General features: G+C 34.3%; 1 protein-coding gene across 1 annotated transcript in view; it reads right to left on the bottom strand.

Annotated features, from left to right (window-relative positions):
- PCLO (piccolo presynaptic cytomatrix protein) overlaps positions 1 to 20746 on the bottom strand; it is a 283527-nt gene that overhangs the window by 100643 nt on the left and 162138 nt on the right. Inside the window, 1 exon segment of the mRNA XM_054692491.1 lies at positions 18727 to 20741. Within this exon segment, the coding sequence (XP_054548466.1) occupies positions 18727 to 20741 (2015 nt within the window).

Raw genomic sequence — 20746 nt, 5'->3', positions numbered from 1 at the left:
GGGAATATATATTAGATCATAGGGGAAAAAATCTATGTGAACTCATAAGAAAGACTATTTAGTACACTAGGAGTAATGATTAGTAAACCAGTAATTAATATCAGATCTTATAATTACTTATTGCTTATGCATGTATACAATGTTTTCTTAAACTCTGTGGTTAACCTAAGTTTATAGTTCTTGAGTTTTTAGGCTTAATCATTCTCAAAATTTTTAAATAATGTATAGGTGACAGAAGTATTCCAGCTATTAGGAATTTCTAATCTCCAGGGTTGCAAATACTTACTGATCCTTCACTTGTGTTAATATTTTGTGTTTTACGGAGATGAGTCCTAGAAGCTGGAGTCAAAGCTTGTAGGAGAGGCTATTTACTGAGTACTCTAAATGACCACTCTGACTTACAAATTGAAATAGTTTTGCAGTTCTCAACTTGGTAATCCAATACTTTTTCTCTGACTATGGGTATAGTCACAGAGTATGAAACTTGTCAATGTTTCAGTCATTTTCTTCCCAAATAAGAGGCACTACAATATAGTGATTGAAAGTTTTGTTTCACAGGCCAGATTCTCTATGTTTCATTCCTGGCTCTACTTATTACCTGCAATGAACTCTTTTGCAAATTGCTGAAACTCACTTCAATTTTCTTTTACATAAAAGGAAGTTAATATTTATTCTTACATTATTGCTTTGTCAAAGAAGTAAAGAAGTTAACATAGTCTAGGTTTTATTTCAGGTGACAGAATATAATGAGAATATGAAACAATATCTTGTCAACTTATAAATAAAAAGAACTGATTTTCAAGACCATAAATAACATTTAAATTTAATATTTAATTCCAATGCAGTCAGCTCATGCAAAGTAAGATTAGAGAATCCTCAAACAATCAAAACAATAGAATTGTTTAGAAATGATTAAGAAATGTATAAAAGAAAGTTCATCATGATTAAAATTGGAGGCCATATTAGAAGTGATAAGATATAGATCTAGAAAACATGGTTTTAATAAGATTTTCCTTGATGACTTTGTAGAAGTTGTTTTTGGAAGGATTTGGTACCCTTAATCTGAATAAAATTGTTCTAAATAATTACATAATTAAATTTAAATAAATTAATTTTAAAAAGGTGGGCAAAGAGCAAAACAAGGAAAAGAAAAAGAAGTTTCCAACAGAATGGAGGAGGAATGTGGACTGAGAGAATAATTAATTTTGATTGTAATACCTAAGCAAATAAATTTCAGGATGTTTTGTTGCCCAACTTATTTTAAAAACATTCTTCTCAGGGGAGTATATTTATATTATGTAGATTATATGTAAAGGAATTGTTCCTTGTTCTGAGGTATCAGAGCTATTAATAAAAACTATAGCTAAGAAATATGGACTTAAAATATATGTATATGCATTATCTCATTGCCAAAACAATCAAAGCTTAATCTAAGAGTTAGACAAGGAGGATATTTATTATTTTTTCAAAAAGTTGAATAATTTAAAAATAGATGCTGTCGAAATTATCTATTGATTGCTCTATAAATTATGGCAGCATTCTATTTACTATTTTATTTAGTAGTTGCTGAGTACAATTCTAAAATGCATTGTTCCAGATACTTATAGGTACAGAACATGTGAAAGAATGAACTTAGACATTGTTCTCAAAAAACTCACAAACCAGAATATTTCATGTTATATGAAAGAATAACTTAAGTTTTGCTAAAATACTCCTGTTGTAAATATCAGAGATGAACTTATAAACAACTGTAGTGCTAGAAACACTTAGAGATGTTTCCTTTTTATAAATATAGGAACTATTATTTGGAAATCAACATTCATTGTGATAATATCTTGCATTTTTAGTTTACTCTTCTTTCAGACAAGCAGGAAATACTTTTATAAAGAGTTAGATGAGGATAAAGAGTGGAGGTAGGGTAACTTTCATAGGGTATAATCTATAAGATTTATCTATATAAGATACCTTGATAGAGATAAAGATCATATAATTTTCTAGAGAAAACACAGCTGCAAAAAAAAAAAAATCATCTACATAATAAGTCAGAAGATGGATCAGGGGACTATAGACAGATTGTATTGGGACCCAGAACAAGGTCTTATATTCAACTTGGGGATGAAAGGATGGATAAGATATAATAGAAAGCCTGGTTCTTAATGATTGGATTTAAACAAGAGAATATTTTCTAAGTGGAGATAATTACGAAATGTAATGTTTCAGAGAAATTTGAGGGGTAATCTGGTTCACTTGAGCCTAATGATGTATTCATACCTATAAGGTAGGGGGATCCCTGGTGATGCAGGCCATTGAGTGCAGTGCTGTGAAGCTGTCCACAGCCTCTGCAGTGCAGGTTCGATCCCTGCTGGTCGCAGAGCAACCCACATGGCGTGGCAGACCTCTCCGGTCTTGCCCGCTGCTCCCCTCAGCAGTGTATTTCAGTCAGTCTGCCTGTTCTGTTTCCCACTCTGTCTCCGGTGAATCCTCTCACCCTCCTGCATATCTGGCCTGTACCCTGGTTCTTGTATAAATAAGTAAATCTTTAAAAAATAAACAACCTCTGAGATAGAAATATATTCAGAAAGTGTCCTATTTAAAAAGAAAAGTAGAAGAACAAATGTATAGAATAAAAATTTTGAAAACTAGATATATAATAAAATCACAATTCATCCATTTTCATCTTTACTAATGGAAAAGGTTATTAATACTGGTGAAATTAACTCCAATATCATGGGAAATACCAGAGCAAACCATCAAACTGAACACGAAATTGTTAGCAATGCACTGTACTGGGTAGCAATCAGCATGGTTTTATCAAAGAGCCAATTGTGACAGCACAACTTAATTTCCTTCAGTGATAATGTGGCAGCCACTGAGACAACAGAAGCAATAGATACAATCTGGTGGGGCTTCTGAAAAACATTTTACATTGTTCCATTATTGTAATTGTACAGTCACCAACATAGTTTTGAAAAGTAAATATATCATTGGTAAGGGATCCATAAGCAGATCATATGTATCAATGCAAGTAACCAATAATGATTTTTAATGTTGGCCATGGAATTGGAGGGTTGTTGTGTGCACTGTAGGGAGGTTACTGGTAACTCTGTCTACTACAAACCATTAGTATAGCCTCCCTCAGTCAAAATTTCAATCACAAATGTCATCCTAGATTGTGAAATACTTCCTAAGGTTGGGGATTAGGTAAATCCCCCACTGGTTCTCTGACTGAGAACCAATGATGTAGAAGGATGAAGAAGAAAATGCTAGTATGTGTACATAACAGTGCCTCAATCTGAACGGAAAAGAGATGACTTCAAAGAGAAACTGGGACTTGATAGTACTTGGAAAACAGAACAAATGAGACAAAGATTGAAAGAACAAAATATATTCTAAGTGATAGCAACACTCTAAGTGAATTGATAAAGACAGGAACATCAGATTATTTTGCCTTGTTATAAATTTGTTTTATGGTCCTAAAATTAATGTCTTATGTAGGATAAGTCTGTTGAATCAAATTAATGAATGAAAACAAATTATTACTCAAAAGTAATTCAATCAAGTTTTTTTAAAAATATAGCTTTATCAGAGAACAGGGAGAAAAAAAAAAACTCAGGTGCTTACAATATGTGAATTAGTCCATTCAGTGCAGAAGATTCATCTTTCTAGTCTAATGGCATGAAAATCTTGGGAAATTTATCATAATTGCAATAATTAAGGAAAAATAAGAGGATATGGAACTTCCAGTCAGATTAAAAACTTATGGAATTCTTTATTAAAAGTCATCAGTTACTCTAAAGTTAAAAGAAGAGAGATTACAATCTTAAGAAGACAGGACATTTATTTTGAGAAATTAAATACCAGAGTTACTAAGGAAGATCAGTTAGATAGCTAAGTTCAATTTAAAAATCAAAAATTTCTTACCATCTTTCAACTATTTTAAGAGGAATCAGAAGACTACTAATAAAATAAAAAAAACTAACAATTGAGTAAAATTATTTTTAAAAGTTGAGAATGTGTTTAGTGAAAAGAGACATCATCCCTTTTGTTCCATGCACTAAGTACTGAGATTATAATGAAGAGCAAGTCATGAACTCTGTCCTTTAATAATTATCTATTTCCATCCATCCATCTATACTTGACATATCGATAGATTGATCGATTGAGTCATACATATATACACAGAACTGGAGAACAGAAATTATTCTCAGAGTTATGTGTCCCATCCTATTTGAACTCTTCTCATCCAAAGTTGCATTTGCTTTGAATGAGAGAAAACCTTTGTGTTGGTAGGAAGAATAATTCTCATATATAATAAACTATTCTCTGACTATTTGCTTTTACTGATATTTTTTGTAATTTATTTTTCTTAGGGTATAAATATCATCTATTAGAAGCTTGTCTCTTCAACACAAGGAAGTGAAATGAAATAGCGATGGTTGTCCTTCCCCCTACTCTGGTCTCGCCAAACAAGATAGCTATTTAAACACATAAATATGGATTAGTATATTCCTTTAACTGGGAAGTTGGTGTAGGGTGATGAAGTTAGGCAAACATAAAGTTGAAAATTGGAAAATAAACTGTTACACATACACTGAGACACAAAGCAGTTTCATTCTCTGAAATGTTAGTGAAATCATTAATTCACCTTTAAAGGGTCTCCTTCACCCTAACATCAATGGTTTCCCATTTGGGGATAAAATAACAGTTGAATACTAAACTATTCAGCATTTTCTTCTATGGATGGCATCAATAATGGATTCCCAAAAAAATCTGTTATTTACCACCTACTCTTCCATCCTCCATCCTATCCCATACCTACACAGAGCCAAAATACACAAAATGTTAAGTGCAACTGCTCAAGAATTTCTATTGTTTTAAGAGTTACAAGAAAAATAAAACATAACAGAGGAGTAACATGTGAAAAATGAAATTTTAAATGATACTTCTCATGGTAAATTATTTTAAATATAGATAAAACATTTAAATTCATTACATAGTGCAAGAGGTTATAGTGCCTAGCATATACAAAATAAATCCATTAACTTTCTTCAATGAGAGTACTGTGGAATCATTGAAAAACTGTTTCCATGAATCACAACACTAAATAAACAGTGTCATCATTGCTATGAAAATATCTTTGATTTATTGTAAAATTAGACACCTTTATCAGTAGGTTTGACTCTCTAGTACATGTTAATTTAACTGCAATTGTTTAAAAATAATTTTACTCTTAATTGTAACATTTTACTGGCAAGAAAAAAATGAAAAACTGAATTGCAGAACTCCATTAAGCAGAATAAACAAAGCAGTATATATTTAAAAATTGCACAAATACAAATTATTTCTTAGTGTCTAGTAGTATAGACAAAATGTTCTCCAATTAAAATTGTGAAAATGACACTCAGTATTTCATGACACATCTTTAAGTTTTCCCTTAATGTGCTTTTCCCCCATCTGTTTTGCTTTCTTACTTAAAGTCCTTGCTCTTGAGCTGAGCAGCCAAGCAGAAAACTAGTTTCTACCTCACTGGACAGTAGCATCGGAAATGTCAATCTGTGCAACATTTATTGCTTTATATTTTTGGGAATGTCCCAAAAAGAATAATTCCTTTTCTTTTTCAAAATCTGTATCATATACTTTAGAAAGGCATTTTGGAAGTTTTAAAGGTGAGCATTTTTTGAATGTGTATCTATTTCCTCTCCCTTCTTCCCTGACTCATTCCTTCCCTAACATTCTCTGAAATGTTAGTGAAAACATTAATTCACCTTGAAAGGGTCTCCTTCACCCTAACATCAATATTCTAACATCCTCTGTTCTAATATTAATTCAGATGGTTATACTCCAACAAATGCAATAAAGTCTATTCTGTTCACATGGACCTTTGCTATAGCTCAGTATAATGACCACACTATATAGTTTCTTTCTTTCTTTTTTTAGACAACTCCTTTATTCAACTATCATACTCATATATAGAGCTCAAGAGGAATATTTATATGCCACAATAAATCTCCTCAGAAGAGTGTTTCAGCACAAGATGAGATAATATAATTACTTGTCTGTGCTACATAATGTTCAAATTTCACACAGAGGCAGATTTAGACACATCCTTTGATTTATCAGTGAAAAAAATCATTGATTTGGGAAAATCAGTTGTCACAAGTGATTCTACTAGGTCACACCTGATTACATAGTGTTCTAATGCAATGTTGCTTCAGTAAAATTTTAAAAAAGAATACATGCTAAGAGAGAGAGAATAAAAGCAGCGAGGGCAGATAGATGCTTCACAGCTTTGTGACAGACAGAATAGTGGTTTTGGGTGGGACTTCTGATGAAGATTATTCTTGAGAGAGTAAAGGCACAAGATAGGGTTTGAGGGTCAGGAGCAGGGGAGGAGAATATTTGAAAACAAACCAGAGAAAAGTGTAAAAGGTTAGTTTTGATATAATGATATCTTTTAGCAAGTTATAATACAGTGCTTCAACAGTAATAACTAAAAGGTTTAGATTTAAGATATATTAAAACTTACTATGCATTAAGCATTATTAAGAGCTTCATATCCTTTTTAATAGATCTCTGTCACATCTTTCTTACAGGGGAAATATTAATCATTTCAGGTTTCAGATACTTGTAATTTTAGTGCAATTATGTAACTTATCCAAACTTGCAGTGCTTATAAGTAGAGCTAGAACTTGATTCCATGTTTGCCTAATGTTAATGTTCAAGCTAAAATACAATGTGATTTAAAATTCAATATTTTTAAACACCAAAATATTCTATAATGCAGATATTCATATTAGCATATATGATAAAAATGAACATATGTTAACAACCTGCTTATATCTGATACATAAAATCAATGTTACTTTGAAAGGCTTGGAGGAAGCAATCATTTTCAAAATGGGAAGAAAGTAAAATAAATTATCAATATGAAATTTATTTTCAATTTTTTGATCATAAACCCATTTGGTATTTTTCAATCTATCATTTTTATTTTTTTCTCTAAACAGTGTTATTTCTCAAATTTCTATAAGATATAGTCAAAGAAATTATTTTTATTTTATAAAATGAGTTGGACTCATTGTGAAAGAATCTAATATTAAATGTAATTTTTAAATATTTGGGATTGGTAAAATTTATTTTTAGTCTTCTGTCCACCTATCCAATCAATATTTATAGGATCAATATTAGGTCCATGTTCTATGCTAGGCCATAGTTATGTAAAGAGGAGTAACCATGGTATCATTTCTCCCTGCATATAGCTTTTAGAAGTTAGACACATAAGAGATAGAGATCTCATTTTGAACTGTAATTTAACATGATCAATGCTATAATAAACATTTACATGTGGTTCTTAGTATAGAGGAAGGCTTTTGTATCTTGGGATGATCTGATACATATAAGATTTCTAAGGAGACTGTTTGAGTTATAAATGATGAAAGGAAAACTGCAAAATTGACAGGAGCAATGTCTCTAGGCAGCAGAACACATATACAATGGCATGAAAACATGGCTGCACCTATGTCACACCACTTGCCAAATCTAGGTCACAGTATTGCAGCATGTGTGTGCATGAGGAAGAAATTATATGTGGAGGTTAAGCTAGATGGTGATGAACCAAAACACATAGGACCTTGACTGGCATGCTCAATGTGGACTTCAAAGGGTGACTGAAGATTCTAAGTGCAGAGATGATGCAATACTACACATTTATTTGTTTTATAGAATTAAAGAAATATAACATTTCAATACTTCAGTGTTGTGAAGTAAAATGTTCAATAACTGCAAGGGCATAAGATTTAAATGAAGCTAATGTTAATGATCAGAATTGACATATTTCTAAATTTTACATTTTCATTATAAAGATTCATAGTTATGTAAGAATACAGCTATATTTGTTGTTTCATTGAACATTATATTTTCTTTTTTTTTAAAGATATAATTATTTATACAAGAACCAGGGTACAGGCCAGATTCGCGGGAGGGTGAGAAGACTCACCAGAGACAGAGCGGGGAACAGAACAGGCAGACTGACGAAATACACTGCTGAGGGGAGCAGTGGATGCGGCAGGAGAGATCTGCCATGCCATGTGGGACACTCCCTGGCTGGGCGGGATGGAACCAGCACTGCAAAGGCTGCGGACAGCTTCCCAGCGCTGCACTCAATTGCCTGCGCCACCAGGGGAGGCCCTGAACATTATATTTTCTTGATAACATTCCTTAGAAGAAAAAAATATACTTAAAGGTTCTGAAGTCCTCTTTCTTTTCCATTTAGTCTCCCAACGTCAAGTTATTGCTAAGCTTAAAATCACAGCTTTTGCAGTTACTATTGCAAATTTATTAGTGCCTCAGAAAAGATGTCTTCATCTACTTAGCCTGGCTTAAAGAAGACCTGCTGATCAGTGAACATAAATAGAAACAAAGAAGTAATTTAAATGCATTCAGATAACTTAAAAGTTATGAAAACATAATAGCATAAGAATTAAAATAACAGATTACTGGAAAATGAACATGGATATCTGCTATTTTCTCATTTCTATACTATTAAACTTTCACATGATGCTGCTGGAATAGGATACTAAATGCATGAGCAATGATATAATAGTGGTTCCCTCTCTAGGGTAAAATCATTTACAGTTCTAATATGTTACTATGAAATAATGTCTATATTCTTTTATCAGAAAATGTGTTACAAGGTTTAAGCAGGCAATCTGAACCAGGCCAATAGACTTAATAAAAGTTCCCAAGAATTAATATAAAAATGTATCTATCTTTCCTTTTTTCTTTCCAGCACTCATTTCTTTTATACATCAAGATGCTGAACACTATAGTACTGCCTGTCTGGGAAACATTCCATTTTGAGAACAAATCATAGATCCACAGAGAGAAACTGAGTGACCCCATTGCTTCTATAAAATATTCTGCACTAGCAATCTCACATCAGAATAAAATTTATTTCAAATGCAGTAAAATGAAAATCTCCAATTATGCTACTTTTTCTGGATATAAAGTATAAAAAGAATTAATTATGATATGTTTTCCAAAGCATCAGATCATTAGTACACTTTACAGTGATTTCAGCTTGAGGTTCAAAGAAGTAAATGCTTAAGACATACTAGTAGCCTCTACGTCAGAAGATTGAGCTCTGGTTACTGTTGAATTTTCTCAGAAAAAACAATGGGGACTTGTTTTGTCCCTGTCATGGGAAATGATATTTACCTTATGGATCAGAAATTCAAATTTGGCCTAACATACTACAATTTATTCAAAGGCTTATCAGCTAGCTCAATAATTTTCAGATTTGTTTCATACACCTATATGTGATCATTCACGTGAGTCCTTAAGAAACAGCATGAGGGCCTCCCCAGTGGCGCAGTGGTTGAGTGCTGGGCTGCAAAGCTGCCCGCAGCCTTTGCAGTGATGGGTAGATCCCCAGCCACCAGTGAGGGTCCCACATGGCACACAGACCTCTCCTACCGCGCCCGCTGCTCCCCTCAGCAGTGTACTTCGTCACACTGCCTGTTGTGCTCCCCGCTCTTGCTCTGGTGAATTCTCTCACCCTCCCGCACTTCTGACTGTACTGAGTGCTTGTATAAATAAATAAATAAATAAATAAATCTTAAAAAAAAAGGAAAGAAATAGCATGAGAAAATATATTAATAGTAATTAAAAAGTCAGGAGTGATAGCAAAAAGGAGGTCTATGCTATTTACAAGGACAATATTTAATATATTAATATTTTTCAGACATATGTGACTATTACCCCCATGTAACATAGCTTATTCCATAGTCACTTATAATAGAATGGCTTCTTATGTTTTCAAAGAAGGTAGTGCAAAACAACCCTTAATAAATTTATTCTTGAAATCATACTTGGCAAGTCAAAATCACTATTTCTTGTCTGTATATTCTTACAGAAACAAATCTGACAGAAAATAAAATTTCTTAATATAGGTTATGAAAATTACTCTCAAAAATAGACATTAAACGGTTCCAAAAATCTTAAAAATAGCTATCAAAAACAGCAATCAGTGAAGCAAAACATATTCTTGTAAAAATCAGATCATGAATGCCATCTGCTTTGCAATAGGATACTGGCATAAATTCTAGAACAGAAAGATTTTTTAATAAGGAGTTTGATTATTATGAAATAAGCTCTGCAACTATTAAACAAGCCTAAAGGTAGGATAAAGAGTCTTGTCACATAACAACCTATGCATTTTTAAGCCCTTAGGGTTGATAAAATATTAAAAGTAGTTTTAGTGCAAAATGTGGCTTATTATCAATAACAAAATGTGCTATTTCTGAAACATGTCTTTCTTTGATAGAGAAATGAATACAAATGTTATTTTTGAAGATAGAAATCTTGAAATGAATTACATCTCTTCTAATTCCAAACAAATTATATGAATTTACACAGATATTTCTCTCAATGGATAATGTTTCTTCCCCTGATTTTGTAGGGAATATGCTATAATAACCTTTCTTCCTGAATCATCAATCATATGGGGTAATGACATAAATCAATCTCAACATACAGAAAAAAGATAAAGGGAATGAGGACCACAATTTGCTACTCTGGAAATTTCTTCCATATGATAGGATGCTAGAGATAAGCTACACACACATACACACAGAAAGATACTAGACTAAAATAAATTTGAGAAACTATACTGTCATTCATTCTAGAAATGGAAACCATAAAATACCTGGGAGTAAACAACAAAATAGGTCTATACACTGAAAACTATAAGACATTTCTAAAAAGAAACAGAAGATACAAAGAATTGTAAAGCCATTCCATGTACATAGACTGAAGAATAGACATTGTTAAAATTCATGCTACCTAAAGCAATATACAGATTCAGTGTAATCCTTATTAAAAGCCTAATAGCATCTTTCAAGGAAATAAAGTGAACAATTCTAAAATGTTTATGGAATCACAAAAGATCCCAAATATCTAAAGAAATACTCAGAAATATGAAAAATAAATGGTGATAGCTCACTACCTTATTTCAAATTATTCTATAAAGCAATAATAATCAAAATCATATAGTATTAGAATAAAAACAGACACACAAATAGATAGAACTGAAAGCCCAAAAGCAATCCAGCACATATATAGACAGTTAATTTTTAACAAAGGAGCCAAGACCATGAACTGGAGAAAGAAAAGCCTTTTAACAAATGGTGCTGGGAAATATGAATCACCAGAAAAAAAAAAAAAAAAGGAAAGTAGATCATTATTTAATACCACATGTAGGATTAACTGAAAATGGATTAAGATCTGGATGTAGGATCTAAAGCCACAAAATACATAGATGAAAAAAATGGTTATCCATTCCTAGACAACAGGCATATGAAAAAATGTCCATCATCACTTATTATAAGGAAAATACAAATTAAAAAATTGTGGCAATGGCCTATATCAGAGAGACTGGGAATTGCATGTGTTGATGAGGGGCTGGTGAAAAAGTAACTCTCATTCTCTGTTGTGAGAATATAAATTAGTGCAGCCCAATAGAAAATGATATGGAGATTCCTTAAAACAATCTAACAATGGAAAGATCATACAGTGCAACAATACCCCCACCAGGTGTTTATCTGAAGCATATGAAGACACTAATTTGAAAATATTTGTGCACCTGTATGTTCATAGCAGCATTATTTGCCATAACGGAGACATGAAAACCACCTGAATGTTCATGGATGTGCGACTGGATAAAGAATGTGTGGTATATATCCTCAATAGAATGCAACTCAGCTATTAAAAAAGATGAAAGCTCGCCTTTTGTGACAACATGGGTTGAATTAGAGATGATTATCATATGCAAAATAAATCAGTGAAGACAATTATTGATGTTTTCTTATATGTGGAATTAACCAAAGAAAACAAATTAACAAATCACACAAAAGTAGTTCTCAGACTCTGAAAAATATAGTGATTCCTTAGAGGGATTAGGGAAGGGGAGGAAAGAGAAAGGATAGAGGATGCTGACCTGAAAGTAGGAATGGCAACGAAATTTTGGTGGTAGGTGAGGTTTACGCACATCAGAGGCAAAAACGTATATGGTACTGTGAATACACTATCCTTTAGTGACAATACAGGATAGTGAGAAGATGAGTAAATTGCTTTAATATTTTTTTTTGTAGGTGGGAGTAAGGGATTAGTGAACTTTCCCTCCCAAATGAAAGTAATTTGATGGATAAAAAGGTCTATTCACTCATTCATTCATCAATTTAATTTATTGTCATAGAAAACCTATTATGAATCAGGTATTTTTTGGGCACTGAGAATATAGTGGTGAACGTAATAAAATCTCACCCATAAATTCAGGTGGAAAAAACAACAATAAATAAAATTACAAAGGAACAAATAAAGTATTTTTGATGATAATAAGTGATATGGAGAAACATCTAAGGATATAAGGATAGAGTATTAAAAAAGAGGGTGGTACTTAATGATCAATCAAGGAAAATCAATCAAGTAAATTTCAAAATTATTTTAGGACACTGAAATTTCTAAGGAAGCAGTTTTGTATACTCCAAAGAACATATAAGGCACAGAGACTTATTTCTCAAATTTACCCATAAGGTAAAGCTCTTGAATGATAATTGGCAAATTTCTGCTGAGAAAACAGAAATATTGACACATGTTCAACCTGAGGAAAGGAACTAACATTACTGAGTATAATTGCCAGATTTGGTGATGGGAAGGCTATAAATGTTATTTCATTCAGACATTACAAATAGATATTTGGTTGTTCTATACAAGTTTCTACTTGCTTTTAACTATTTGGCTTCTATAAAACATTTTAACCCACTAAGAGATCTACTTTATTTATTTATTTATTTATTTATTTTTTTTTTTATAGAGGCATGTTTTATTTATTTATTTGTTTGTTTGTTTGTTTGTTTTGTTTATACATGCACTGGGTACAGTCAGAAGCGCGGGAGGGTGAGAGAATTCACCAGAGCCAGAGCGGGGAGCAGAGCAGGCAGAAGGACCGAAGTACACTGCTGAGGGGAGCAGCGGGCGGCAGGAGAGGTCTGCACGCCATGTGGGACCCTCCTTCGGTGGCCGGGGAGCAGCCGGGGATCGAACCGGCGCCGCAGAAGACGCGGGCAGCTTCGCAACCCAGCGCTCAACCACTGCGCCACCGGGGAGGCCCTAAGAGATCTACTTTAAATGTCAGAAAATCACTGAGCATATGCCAACATTCAGTAGAAAATGTGTTTTTTTTTTTTCCCTAATACATGTTCAAAATACATATCTAAGGAACAAGCACAATCCTACAGAAAGGAGTAAGTTCTGACTTTGTTTCAGTTGTATCTCTTGGAAATTTTTCTAGGAAGCAAGCTGAAGGATTTATGGGAGAGGTGGTAATTTCTTTCCATCTTTACTGAGTTAAAATTTCAAATTTGAAGATTTCAAGATAAAACTGATGGTGTCAAAAAACAGAATTTGGTCTTGGGGCTGTGACTTTGATATGGTCTATGAAAGAGATGGAGCTCACTTCTTACATAACATTATAAAATATCAGATAACTAACTCCCTGATCCAGTTTAAATTGAATTGTGTGCATTATTTTGTAGTTTTATGTTTAGTAGTGCTAATTTTAATCAATTTAATGTATAAGATATCTTAGAGGTAAGAATGAATTCAAAGGACTGGTGAAACACTACACATATAATAAATACTTCTGCCTTGGGGTATTTGTTTCAAAATCTATAGCCAAAATTCTATAATGGAACAACCACATTAAAGTTAAATTCCTATTGAGTAGAAATAGCATAAAATTTAAATCTCCAATGTTCTAACTTGCAAAATTTAGACAAACATTTTGAAATCTGAGGAAGGAAGTCATTACCCATCAGGGAGTATTCTGCAATAATTAAAGTTCTCCCAAAAGCTTGTTAGATGGTTACAAGCTAAATATATGAAAAGAAGACTAAAACCAAAACTAACCAATAAAGTAAACAAGAAAAAAAGTCCACATTTCCCTGTGAACAAACAAAAAGTGTAATATTGTCCATTAACATGTTATAGGTTGAAATGTGTTCCCCACAAAAAAAAAAGATATATAGGCATCCTAACCCTTGTATGTCAGGATATAAATGTATTTGGCCACAAGGTTTTCATAGAGGAGATCAGGTTAAAAGGAGGTCATTAGTGTGGGACCTAATCAATAGAACTGGTGTCCTTATAAAAAGGGAAAACTGGATACAGAGACAGATATACAGGGAGGGACGACAGTATAGAGAAATACAGAGACACCACTACCTACTGGGCCAGCAAAGCTACTGGGTAGCAGAAACGAGGAGGCAGGCCTGGAATGGCCCTCTGAAAGAACCAGCACTATTGACAACTTGATTTTTGATTTAAAGCCTATATACCTGAGACAATAAATTTCTGTTGTTTAAGTCATCTGGTGTTTGGTACTTTGTTTTGAGAGCCCAAGCAAACCAATCCTACCCATAGGCAAGAGGAAAAAGAAGGTATCAGTAAAGAGGATAAGATTGAACTGTGTTTTTCTGGTTCATCTTATCATATCTTCAGAGTTTACAGTGTCTAGAAAACATAAATGAATGAAATAGTGAGTGAATAAAAGCAAAGGTAAATTTAAAGATGAATAAACCTACTTGAGAAGGATTTACATTGGAATTTTAGGGAAAGCAGAGGAAAGAAGATAAAAGACACCAAAAGCATAGCACAATTAGCACGGAAAAAAACAAAACAAAACAAAACAAAATAAAACAGGAACTATTCCATATATCTCAAGAAAGATGATTAAAAGGATAAAAAGTATAGAGTGTGTAGGCTCACATTCTAATTCTCACCAGATTAATGGTTTCTTAGGAACCGACATAAAGTCACTAGCTTACTCTGGGTTTTTGTCTCTGGGGAAGGTCCAGCTACATTTATAAGGTCACTGAACCGTCTATAGCTAAATATCATCCAGCTGGTGTTCCATGTTTCAGATATTTATATAAAAATTGAGTGAAATTCACACTTCAAGCTGAGGACAAAATTGGATTATCAACAGGACTTGCTACGATGGGTCTAAATTGCATAAATGAAGGGCCTCCCTGGTGGCACAAGGGGTTAAGTATCAGTACTATAAAGCTATCCATTGGCAGCCACTGCAGCATGAACTCGATCCCCTGCCAGGCTTCTAACCCATATAGCTCAGCAGACCTCTTCTGTCTCAACCGCTGCTCCCCTCAGCAGTGTATTTCAGTCAATCTGCCTGTTCTGCTCCCCACTCTGTCTCTGGTGAATCCTCTCACTCTTTACAACCTCTGGCCTACACCCCAGCTCTTGTATGCACAGATAAATAAATCTTTAAAAAAAATCTTAAATTTTATTAATGAAAAGGTAAGTTGCTAGCCTTTTAAGACTAGTTGCTAGTCTTTTTGTTTACAATCCTCCCTTTAAATTAAAAAAAAAATCAATAAATAGTGAGGACCTACTTTGTGTCAGCCACTATTCTAGACATTTGAGACTATAACAACAAACAAAGCAAAATTCCTGTGATTTTAGAGGTTTATTTCTATTGAAGGAATGATAATTGATTAGGTATATAGTATAATGTATCCATAAATAATATGCACACATTTAGAGGGTTCATTCAGGATTGGGGATTTGAGGTGACAGACTAATTTAGAAAACGAGGAAAGGAGAACCTCCTTGTAGAAATGAAATTTGAGCAGAAAACTGTACACAAGTGTGGGCCATGCAAAGATCTGGGTAGAGAGATTCTGACTAGGGTTCTGAGTGGGGATGAGGTTGGCATTTCCAAAAAATCAAGCCATGCCAGGCCAGTGCTTGGAATGAGTAGCAGGGGCAAGTGTAACTATTTATAAGGTCAGATCATAAGGGCTCTGTTAATATATTTCCATTATATTCTGAATTTGATGAGAATCTATTTTGAGTTTAAACTGTGGAGAGAATGACATAATTTGAAGTTTAGAAAGTCACCCTAGTCACAATTTAGAGACTCAACTTTAGGGAAGGCAAGCCTGGAGGGACTCCCAAAGCTGGCAAACTGCAAACTATAAATTTAAAAAGGATAGTGCCTTTGGTCTTCATCCCCATAGTCAAAGACAGTAAATTCAAACTTGAACTCAGAAAATTAGATCCCCTAGGACCAGCTCTTGCCTTACCTTTCCAGTTATATTTAGAGTAAACCTGTCTTCACTTTGTTTTATGTCAGTTTGTCAATCTAAACCTTTGAACATTCTATTCTCTATTTATAATGACCTCTATTTTTCTCTTCATGGTCCAAAAGAGATGTCCTTCATGTTTCAGAACTCTTCTTTGAAACATTTATTGACATTTCCAAGAAGAGGAAAGTCACCAGAAAATCTCATATAGTACAAAATAAAACTTTAATGCTGTGTAGTAAGTGTTAGGGTGTTGTCTCAAAGCTTACTGATTGGTGGTTTCCCCCAGCTTTACTGATCTGAGAAAATTAACTGTATGCAAACTACCTAGCTAGAACTTTTAAATTAAATCATTGTCATTATGAATATCCCTTAGAAAATCATTCTGAAAAGTATAGTACTTGGTAATCTATGGTGATAATTAATCAATTTAGTTTAAAACATCTAACACAAGTCTAGAAATTTGCAAAGAAACAAATTACAACATGAATGGAAGTGAATTGAGAGAACGCTAAGTGAAATAAGTCAAAAGGAGAAAGACAAATACCAGATGATTTCATTCATGGTCAATACAGAGAAATAAAACAAAGGAACTGACAAAACAAAACTAAAATAAACCTTAGAAACATGACTGCAGTATTGAGGTTTTTGGAGGGCTGGGGATGGAATAAAGTGGGGAGGAAACCCAGTGATCTATGATAAAGAAATATGGGTGCTTTGGTGGTGGGTGTAGGGTGGTGACACACATCTGAAGAGTTGTGAACCTGTTCCCCTAAATCATATACAGTGTTGCAAATTAGTGTTACCTGAAAAAATAATTTAAAAAGTGAAACAAATTATAAAGTTCACATTTTGGGATCAAAGTATTTTAAGTGCTAAAAGTATTGCCTGGATATAAGATGCAGTAAAACTATCTTTGAGTTTTTATAGAATTACTTCGTACTAAGTATGCAGTGAGTTTGACCATCTGGGAAAAAGAACTAAAATATGGTATGCCAAGACTTAAAACACCTAATATTTTTAGAGCTGAGGCAGTATTTAGTAATTGCATTCAATTTATTTTATGATTAGATAACTAATCAATATTACTGATACAGTCAGTAAAACAACAAATTCAACCCACTATGTCTTTCATTCCATTTCCAAATCTGAAGTGAATACTGTGAGAAAATATTAGTGGCAAATTGAATCTTCAACTCAGTTCATTTGAATTAATGAAATGAATGATCACTATTTTAAATAAATGATCAATATATCAACTGGAAAAGCCTATTATTTCTATGAACAGAGCCTTGAATATTACTTTTAAATAATGTCAAAAAAGTATTTTCAGAATTTTCTAAGTAATACATTAGGTGAATTTATAGGCCACAGATGTAAAAATAAATACCATGAGCTTGCTTCCACAGCACACATAATAAAAAATAAATAAATATAACTGAGCTAAGAATCACTCTGCAAAATAGATTTAATTTCAGAAACAAAACTATATAAATTATTTACAAGTTAGGTGAAGTTGAAATGCAGCAGTGGTTCCCTGACTCAGTATTTATGACCTTTGTACCCCACAGGTAGACAGTTTTACTTTTAGGTTACACTGCTTGAGAAAAAATATAACAAAATGCCACTATGCAATCAGATAACTTGGATGTAAATTCCTCGACTTCAAAAACCAGCACATTAAGGGAAATATTAATTTGTACATAAATTTTGTTTTTAAGTTGATCTATTATGTTTATCAATAACCTTCTAAAGAGTTATATATTAGATTTTCATAAGTAAGACTAAACCTGCTTTTGTAAATGATTATTCTTATCTTAATCTCAGTTATAGAGATCTTCAGAAATGTGTCCAACATATCCATATGCATTCTTTTCCTTTAAAGTATTTCTATATAATTTAACACAAAGACTCTCCATTATTCAAATAAATACAAAGACTTCTTGTTTCTAGAAGCATTAGGATTAAGACTTACCTGAAGTGAGACTAAGAAAGTTGCCAGAACAATATAAGCAGGGACTATGATATTTATTTTACTTTCTTTTGCCTGCCCTAGAAATGTGTTCTTAGGAGTAAATATTCTAAGCCTTTTATGAAATCATTCTGGCTGCAGGAATACAAGACAGACTAGATCTGCAAAGATCCTCCTGCTAAAGAATTCCAGTATCCATGAGTCTAAATTGATGGTCACCTTTAGCCTTATCTGTTTATGTTCAATGTTTATTCCATCATACTTACATTTGAATATTAAATATGTTCACTGAAATCACAGGCTAAAACTGACACTTGGGAGATTTCAAACTTAAAAATAAGTTTTCATCTTGTTAAGTCAAAAAATAATACATTTCTCATTTTGGTACTTTTATGTAAATCTCCACTTTTGGTACTTTTAAGTAAATCTACATTTTCTCTTTCCTCCCAAATTTCTAATAAAATAGTCCTCGGTGACATTTAGTATGAGGTTTCTGAGGTAACAGGAAGCTTAAGTACTCCTTACTGGCTGCAAACACATGGTTAACATCATTTCATCCATTGTCTTCTAACTGAAAAGAATCACTCTTACCGTGTAGCCCTCGGTATATTGGAAAGGAGCCCTGGAACTTTCGTCTGCTGTTGGACTCAGAGGCTTGGGGTCAGACATAGAACGCTGCATCATCTTGGCTGTCTTAGGACTTGCTGGGGGAGCTTTAGCCATATCTGGATGCAATGCTTTCTGTGGACTTATGTCATCAGGGAGGGGCTTTTCATAAGGTACAAAGGCTGATTCTAAGGCTTTGCCTGGTGAAAGTGGTGAGATGGGTGAATAAAGGACTTTTGGAGATTTGGGTGGGGAAGGAGCCAGCTGTAGTGTGGAATCTGCCCGAAGGTGAGATGAATAACCAATCTCTAAAGGTGTTGGGCGTTTCTTGTCTTTGGGTGAAGATGTGGCACTCAGATATTGAGGACTTTGTGTGTCTGAATCTGCTTCTGTTTGACAGCCTAAACTCCCCCCTTTGTAGGTCTTTTCAGGTGCTGAAATGTGTTTAATTATTTCTACCTTGGCATCCACGCGTGCCCGAATCGAAGGTGTTCTTATGGTTCCAACGGGTTCGGTTTGCACAGATATCTCTGCTACTGTTTGAACTGCTATACTGGAGACTTTGGAAAGGGGTTTGGTCTTGTCAGCCTCTGTAGTGCCGTCACCATATTTCCCTACACGAGCCTTTCTTCTTGATCTAGTAGGCATATCCCATTCATCCTGATCTTCATCATCAGTTTGGACACTTGTATCAACACTCTTTTTCGTTCTCCTTCTCCTACTCACATAAGTCCGATCTGCTGCATCTTCATCATCAGTTTGTACACCACTGTCCACGATCTTTTTAAAACCACGGGGATCATCTGCCATATTTTCCCCCATCTCTTCATACTGTCCATGAACTTTAGCTCCAGAACTTCTCTTTTTGGGTTGTTTTTCATCTTTTACCACAACATCTGTTAGAGGTATTTCTGAAACAGTACTCAGGATGCCAGGTGGGGCAATATACTGAGTGACACCATCAGACTGAACTGTGTACCATCCTTGGCTTTGTGGTATTTCAATTGCCACAACAGCTGAAGCAGTGGTGGTTGCATCTTCAGCTGCCCAAAACTGACCACCCTCTGAGGCTGCATATTGACCTTCCAAAATTGCCTGCTCTGTAGTGGTCTGTGGAGAAGCAGTTCCAGAAGGGTCATAATTATATTGGTAGATCTGGCGAATCTTTTGCTCCTCTAGCTGCTGATGAAGCTGTTGCTGGAGTTGTTGGATCTGCTCCAGCTGTAACTGTTGCTGAGCTAATGTCTCCTGCCTCATCATGAACTGGGCTTGCCTTTCTTCTTCTTGCTGGTAGAGGAGGTGCTGCTTCATAGACTGCAGCTCCTCCAGTTTTTTCTGAACCATGATCTTTTCCTGTTCTCGGAACCTTTGGATTTCCTGACGTTCCCACTCCAATTCCTCAGCAAAACGTTGTTGCTTAATTTTTTCCAGTTCTAAGAGCTCACGCTCCAGGTCTAGCTGCTGCTGTTGTTTATCATCTTCAGGGACAATTAAGAGAGTACTGTCATCTCCAACCCCTTCAGAAAACACTTCAGATGCTGTGGTTAAAGTGGGAATTGAATCTACTGTCTCAGCAGCAAGAGTTTCCATAGTAATAGTTGGCATGCTGGCACTGATATCAATACCAGTTACTGCAATGTCTGTTTCAGATGCACCTGTTGTTAGGAAATATGATCTAGGCATTGGCTGGCTCTGGTGCAGGACAGATAACGAAGTCACAGCATCAGTTGTGTGTACACCAGACAAATCTCTTACAGTGGTGCTAAAAATGGAGCCAGGTTGTGTGGTGATAGCAAATGTGGAGGGGACTGGAGTTGCCACCGAAGAATAGACAACACCATTGGATGTCTTCAAAACACTCCCCGTGCCATACTGTGATCCTGGAGGTGGAGTCATTCTTGCTGTGGAATATTGTGGGGTACTAATCCCAACTCCTGAAATGACGTGTCGTGTTTCTGGATATGGACCTGTAGTCTTGCTTGAGTAATCCATTACCTCACCTGAA

The sequence above is a fragment of the Talpa occidentalis genome, unplaced genomic scaffold (genome assembly GCF_014898055.3).
Source record: "Talpa occidentalis isolate TD23 unplaced genomic scaffold, MPIMG_talOcc4v2.1, whole genome shotgun sequence".
NCBI classification, from domain to species: domain Eukaryota; kingdom Metazoa; phylum Chordata; class Mammalia; order Eulipotyphla; family Talpidae; genus Talpa; species Talpa occidentalis.
The sequence above is the reverse complement of the archived record's forward strand: the minus strand, read 5'-3'. Positions and strand labels throughout refer to the sequence as shown.